The sequence below is a fragment of the Acanthisitta chloris genome, unplaced genomic scaffold (assembly GCF_000695815.1).
Source record: "Acanthisitta chloris isolate BGI_N310 unplaced genomic scaffold, ASM69581v1 scaffold26540, whole genome shotgun sequence".
In the NCBI taxonomy this organism is placed as follows: Eukaryota; Metazoa; Chordata; class Aves; order Passeriformes; family Acanthisittidae; genus Acanthisitta; species Acanthisitta chloris.
This window is the reverse complement of record NW_008651497.1, coordinates 38,639-45,904: the sequence shown is the minus strand read 5'-3', so window position 1 is coordinate 45,904 and position 7,266 is coordinate 38,639. Positions and strand designations below refer to the sequence as shown.

Here is a 7,266-nt window from a genome sequence, read left to right as displayed (position 1 = left end):
GGAAAGGCTGGGCTGAAATCTGAGAGTAAGAAGGTGAATATGTTTTGTTGTCCTTACTGAATCCATCACATATTACTGAGCTCAGCTTCGTGGCTGAACTGATGCAGCTGCTGATGGTGCCAGGTGAGCAGCACTGTCAGCCACACAAACTTTTTTCCTTGCTCACACAGCAATTGGAGCATGAAATGTACACTTGGAATGACTTTTCAGCAGAAAGACTTTGATATTCCATCACGAGAAGTGCATATGAGTGTTGGGCTTTTTTCCTCAGCTCTATTTTATGCATTTACATTTGTATTTTAATTTTACATTAATGCTAATTTATAAAAGTGTGCTCAGCCCACTCTTCACCAACCTGAGGCATTGTCATTTCAGACTTTGTAATGAGCCACAAAAAGCTTTGGAAGATTATTCCATGCTAAATGAAAAACAAGGGAGATCTGCCAATAATAAGCAGGTGTAATAACCAGGGATTAAAACTAACAGGGATGAGAACTAAAAATCAACTTTCCAATTGGCATGAGTTTTGTATGTGCTTTAAACCCAGTGATTTGCATGATGTGTCAGACAGTTATTCCTGTAAAAGTCACTACAGGGCCAGGACTTCCAGAATCCTCTGGCACAGGGGTTACCCAGAGCAGTTTGTGCTACAAAGCCACCACATTTCTGCTGCTGCTCAAACACTCTGCCTCTGGCTCTCTCTTTGGTCTGCTATGTTATTCTCTCCTTGGTTGTTTCAGAGTAAACTTGAGGATGATGTGGAGTCTGGGGAAGATTTCAGCTCCAGCAAAAGGCACAGCAGGTCCCTGATGGGAAGCTTCTCTAAGCGCAAGGTGAGCCACTCAGCAGATCAGTTCTGCACCAAACATTGCATTCTTGGAGGTTTTTTTTTCTTTGCACACAGTGGAGGAGAGGAATAGCATAGCTGCCTTGTCTGCAGCACCTTGCTCAGGCTGCTCACTGCACACACAGGCTAGGGAGCTGCTTAGCATTGTGCATAACTCACAGGTTCAATTTACATGAAGGCCTGAAAGCATCCAAGATCTAATTGAAACACATAAAAATGCATCTGCACCTTTTCTCTGAGGATTTGTGCCTCCTTTCCAACAAGGCTCAGACCCTGGGCTGAGTTTTCCCCCTGTGCTGCAGCTCTGAGTGTTACAAGAACTGTCACTCCCAATTTTCTGTAAGCCACACACTCCATGGCATAACAAAGCAGAACTGTCTCCAGCTGCTCAAACGTTGATCACAGGATTCTGATATTATGGTTTTATTTCCTTCTGGCACAGAAAAAAGGAAGCAAATTGAAAAAAACATCAAGTCTGGACGAGGGCGAAGACGATTCGGATTCCCAAGGGAATGTAGCCAGGAGCTCTGTGCATTACAGCAGGTTTGTTAATGAGGCATCTGAAAAAATCTTGTTTCTAAACCAGATATCTACATAAATGCACCCACCAAATAGGTTTCCACCAGGTCTAGATGCCACTTTGCTGTGTGGACAGGAATCTGGTGTGAGGGTAGATCCAATGTCTGCCCCAAAGTCATCACAATCCTCTCTTGGTGCAGCTCAGAGCAATCAGCAAAGCACAGTGGATCCTTTGTGTTTTGAGCTCTTGCTATCTCATATATATCTCTCTCTCTATTTCTTTTAAGTATGAAAGGTAATATTTGCCCCTTTATTAATGGGAAATTAATTAGTCTTCCCTTTCTAGGACGAACCGACAGAAGAAGACAATGAAGCTGTCCAGGGCCCTGTCTGACCTGGTGAAATACACAAAGTCTGTTGGCATCCACGACGTTGAAACTGAAAGTAGGTTGAGCTAAATTTCTGCTGAAAAAAGAGTTGCTACATAAAGAAATTGAAAGGTTTATGTTCATATTATCTTATTAAAGGAGGACTCCTTAACGAAGACTTGGGTCTTTTATCACCTTCAGCTCCATTTTCCCAACCCTAACTCCTCCAGTGAGCTCAGTGCTTGGCTGTAATACAAGCAAAGCACAGTTCCCTCTGAGGGAGATGAATTCCAGCCATGCTTGGTGTGCTAAGGGGCTGGTGCTGTGTGGGGTTGAATCTTTATCTAGGTGATAAATAAATAGATGAGCAGCTCAGCTCTGATCTCCTGTGTCCTCTGCAGTCTCTTCCAGCTGGCAGGTCTCCTCTTTCAGTGAGACTAAGGCCCACCAGATCCTGCAGCAGAAACCAGCACAGTACCTGCGCTTCAACCAGCACCAGCTGTCGCGGATCTACCCCTCGTCCTACCGCGTGGACTCCAGCAACTACAACCCCCAGCCCTTCTGGAATGCTGGCTGTCAGCTGGGTGAGCAGCAGGGAACTGCTTTGCCTTGCTCCTCTTTTGGGGGCATGTTGAGCAGGAGCTCTGGAATGACCCTTAGAGCACCCTGAGCTCTCTGCTCACCCAACTTTGTGGACCGCTGAGTCCTCCTTGTTGCCATCTCTGGTGTTACCTGCATAGACTGCCTCAAATGTGTCCTACATGCAAGGAGTTGTCTGATAAATGGGTATAAATGAACTCAAATGCAAAGGACTTTGGTGTTCAGACTCTCTTGGAGAGCTTCTCTCCCTGGAGATGTGATTTATGTTACGCAAGAGAATTCTTCTGCGTGAAACGTTTGAGGTTTTGCATCCAGTAAGTCAAATCTGAATCTGAAATGTGTTTTCTTTTACATAGTTGCACTAAACTACCAGTCAGAGGGGAGAATGCTGCAGCTGAACAGGGCCAAATTCAGTGCCAATGGCAATTGTGGCTATGTCCTCAAACCAAACTGCATGTGTCAAGGTAAGAAAAATGAGCAAAAATCCATGGATGACTTATTGCATGAGAAGAACGGGAGTGGGTCCTTAGTATGGTTTGTTTAAAAATGCATTTCTGATGCTGGAAACAAGCGAACCAGAAGGTATCTACAACTAAAGTCATCCCTCCAGTTGCACCTCTTTCACATTACTGTGGCTTCTCATTCCCACAGGTGTCTTTAACCCAAATTCTGAAGACCCTCTGCCTGGTCAGTTGAAGAAACAGTTGGTTCTAAGAATTATCAGTGGTCAGCAACTCCCCAAACCACGTGATTCCATGCTGGGAGACAGAGGAGAGGTATGTGACAATGGGTGATTGTTCTTGTGTGTTGCACAAGGAATAGTTCCACATTTTCTGGGCTAAGGATGAAGATTTCACTTCCTGCAATTATCTGTCAGGAGACACAGAACATGAACCAATTAGATGATTACCATCCTGCATCTTTAGGTGGTTTTCTTCACTTTTAAGCATCACAACAATGATTTGATGTCTTTCCTATAATTCTCAACACAGTGCATACAGGAGGAAAATAGAAGGGAGAGAGATCTTATCTGCATAATAATCCATCACAGAAAGGCTCAGGACCAATAGTTCCTAAGACAATAACTTACATTGCTCACACTGTATGATCTCTGTGTTGGGATTTCATCCTTGTCACTCTTTTCAATATTTGTAACTTTGTTTTCCAGATCATAGATCCATTTGTTGAAGTAGAAGTTATAGGCTTACCTGTTGATTGCTTCAAGGAACAAACCAGGGTAGTGGATGATAATGGTAAGATTATCTTGGGGTTTAGGGTTTTTATGGCTGAAAGATCTTCTTCTTGCTTTGTGTGAATGAAACACCTAAAAGCTGACTTCTTCTCTCCAAGGTTTTAACCCAATGTGGGAGGAAACCTTGGTGTTCACAGTCCACATGCCAGAGATTGCACTGATTCGGTTCCTCGTGTGGGACCACGACCCGATCGGGAGGGACTTCATTGGGCAGAGGACAATAGCATTCAGCAGTATGATGCCAGGTAGGGGAGATGGTGGAATCCCAGACCAGCTGGCTGGGACTTTTTGCCATGATAAATGAAAATGAAGGTGTGTCTGTCTCTGCTGCAGCAGTTCCTAGCTCAAACCAGAGACTGGAGTTTGGGCTCTAGCTGCTCTTCCTGTCCCCTGTGCCAGCTCTGTTCACTCTGTTTCAGGTTACAGACACGTGTACCTGGAGGGTATAGAAGAGGCTTCCATCTTTGTGCACGTGGCTATTAATGACATCAGTGGTAAGGTGAGTGCCTCTGGGGAGGTGCAGCACACCTTGCACACATCAAGGAGCTGACAGGAGTCTGTACCACACCAGCACAGTCCAAACCAGCACATTGTTCACTTAGAGCAAAATTCACCTCTGTGCTTGTCAGGTAGCCTGAAATCTTTCTGAATATCCATGGAGGTAAAGGCAAATCACAGGGAAAGTTATAAAAGAGATTCTTGCAGTGTCTTTTTGAGGAAGGAGGTGAGGGGAGGTTATTTTTTTACAGCACCACAGTTGCCACAAGGGGATGTGACTTATACGTGTTTGTATAAATAAGTGTGATTGTGTCCAGCCCTGTCAGTGCACCTTGCTGAACCAAAGGTTATGCACCTGAACCCTGAGTGCTTATTGCCTGCAAAGCTGGTGCTGTAAAGGCTCTGTCTTAATTAAATTTTTCTGGGTTATTTGCTTTGGGTTTTTCTTTTTCCATAGTGACACTTAAAATGCAGAGGAAAGGTGATCCCTGTGATAGTGGTGTTGGGCATGTTTTCACTGCTTGTCTGTTAGTAAGAGTCTGCAGGAAAAATCCAACTCTCAGGCTGTGACATCTAAATTCCCAGGAATAACTCTGAGCTGATAGCAAAGCTCTAACTCCAAACATTTCCTAGGCCAGCTAAAACCGAGGTAGCTTCTGTCCTCGCAGTGCACAGGATTTAGTGCCTTCTGTGATATTAATGCCAAGGAAATTGAGGCAGCAAAGAATCCTGCAGTGCCCTGAGCACCCAGAGCCAGTTTGTGGCAGTGACAGAGTGAGGAGTCTGCAGTGTCAGCACAGCGACAGAGGGAGGAGGCATTGATCAGCCTGGCAGCTCCCCAGTGCCTCCTCCAAGGGGAATCAGAGCAATTCCTGCAAGGAAACCAGCTGAGATTTTTCAATCCCTGATTAGTTAGCTCCATCAGCTTCCAAGTCGCTGCTCTCGACAGAAGTGTTTCAGGAAAGGGAAAATATTCGTAGCCTTTGTGAATGTTTTAAGTGTTTTCAACCCAAATATTTGGCAATACTGCAAGGTATTCTCTCTCCCTTAATTCCTATTCACCTAGCCTTTCACGATTATTTGCTCTTAGTGGCTTCTCCATGAGGAACTGGCTGGTGAGAGTCATAATTTGCAGCAGGGCAACGTGCCCAGATAAACTCTGGCAGTTGGTTTGAGGACATCAGAGGCTTTAAACAACTCAAAGTCCCTTGTGCATCGCAGTGTCTCCTCCCTGTCCTCATCCACCAGCTTCCAATCTACTGCACTGATTTGTTTTTTGATTAGTCCCTTTTCCTGTACATCCCTTATTGCTTCTCATTATCTCTGCAGTCTCTGGTTCTCTGGTGCTGAGAAGCTGGTGCTGTGCACTGGTGTAATTAGTGTGTAGGGATTTGGGAGGAAACCTTGGATGTGGGGTTTTTTTTTCTCTTTAATTTATAATTTTTAATAGAAACTACTGAAAATATGGAGAAAATACTACAGAGCTTTTTCTGGTTTGGTCTCTCTGAATCACTTTCTGCTTTGATTTTCAGTTAACAGAGTTCTAGCCAAGCTAGAATTATTTCTCTGCTTCCCTCTATTAATTATGGGCAGAAAAATCACCCCAGTTATTAGCCTGCTTTCACCATACTGAGATTCTAAAGCAAATGTTAACCTTTTGGGGCTTTTCTATAACTGTAGAGATCCCACCTGCTCAGCAGCTTGATGTCCCTAACAGAGTCTTAGATTTCTTTTCACCTTGACTCGTGTGTGAAATCTCTTTCTGATTGCTCTGTTTCCTGGAGAGGCTTTTCTCTGTTTCTGTCTCTTCTGTGGTCTGTTCATGTATTGCAGAATTTCTTGTGGTTTTCTAGACGTGCCTATCTCTGAGACCCTCCCTCACTGTTATTTTGCCTTTGCTCTGTCTGTTTGTGATTTCAGTGGGCTTCTCTATGTCAAAAAAGTCTCCTTTTAGAAGCAGAGCGTTTTTAGACGCCTTGAAGGTACCTCCTCCTGTCTCAGGGAGGTGAAGTGACCACCACCACACACCTGCATGCCTCTAATTGGTAGCTTCATTAGCATCAATGTTTCCTTATTAGCATTTTCAAGCTATTCAACTCATGGACCATGAATTGTGACATTTGACTTGGTCGGTTCTGTTGGGCCATTGGTAGCCAGAGAGCTCTCCCTGTGTGAAGCAGATCCAGGATTTATCCTTCCATAGCCTCCCTCTCTTGCTTCTTTTAGTCCCTCCCTGTCCTGCCTTTTCTCTGGGGGGCTATAACTCAATCCCTCCTTTCACATGGGAAAGGACATTCACAGTGAATCGTTTGCTAAATTGTGGGAAAGCCTCTTGTGCTGCTTTCAAGTGGCTTTAGAGAATGGAGCTGCCCTGTCAGAGCTGGGCTGGGAGCTGAAAGCACATGTCCTGGATCTCCCTCAAAACTGCTCTCTTTGATTTTTTTTTCCTTCTTTTAAAACATTTCCCCCCCTCTAAGTTAACCAAATTTGCCTTTGGGTCCTTGAATCACTCCATTGATTCAAGCAGTAGTGTCCAGCTTCACCAAGCAAGCCAGAATGACACCCAGGGCCCTGCACTTCACCATTCCATCCATGCTTTTCTTTCCTTTTGGGTGGATATTATTGGGGTGTGTGTTTGTATGACGATTATTTTCTGGGTTTTTGCAATTATTTCTGTTGTTTATGTTTTATAGCAATAAATTCATGTACTTGCCAACTTGTCTCACAGCAATCCAAGCAGGGTCTGACTCTCACAGAAGGTTTACCAACATTTAAATGGCAATTTCTATGCCTTGTATGGGGAAAAAAAATCAATCCCTAACCTCTTTATCTTATCCTAATGCCACTTTGGGTCTCTTAAATCATGCCCTCCTCACACTGGATTTGGCATGTGGTAACTAAACCTTAGTCAAGGATAAAAGTGATATTCTGAGTGCTTTCACTGGGCTTTGTGTCACCCAAATAGACCTTGATCCCACGTGGCAGGTTGGGCAGGGCATCGAGGGATTCTGGTTTTAATTATTCCTTATGCTGCAGCTCCTAAAGAGAGTCTGAGCTAACTGGGAAATAAAGACAACAAAGGAGAAGTAGATTAGAAGGGAATCTGTGCATGAGACTCCAAGCACAGAGCAAACCAACACTGTCAGGCATCAGCCTGTGCTGTAAAGGTTGGACACCTGGAA

General features: G+C 44.3%; 1 protein-coding gene across 1 annotated transcript in view; it reads left to right on the top strand.

Annotated features, from left to right (window-relative positions):
- The window catches only part of PLCH2 (phospholipase C, eta 2), a gene marked incomplete at its 5' end in the record, with an annotated part of 18,824 nt that overhangs the window by 4,270 nt on the left and 7,288 nt on the right, over window positions 1-7,266 (top strand). The window contains 10 exon segments of the mRNA XM_009073593.1: window positions 1-25; window positions 741-833; window positions 1,290-1,361; window positions 1,699-1,810; window positions 2,136-2,318; window positions 2,691-2,798; window positions 2,986-3,110; window positions 3,503-3,587; window positions 3,685-3,831; window positions 4,006-4,085. The exon segment at window positions 1-25 is cut by the window's left edge and continues 110 nt beyond it. Of these exon segments, the coding sequence (XP_009071841.1) occupies window positions 1-25; window positions 741-833; window positions 1,290-1,361; window positions 1,699-1,810; window positions 2,136-2,318; window positions 2,691-2,798; window positions 2,986-3,110; window positions 3,503-3,587; window positions 3,685-3,831; window positions 4,006-4,085 (1,030 nt within the window).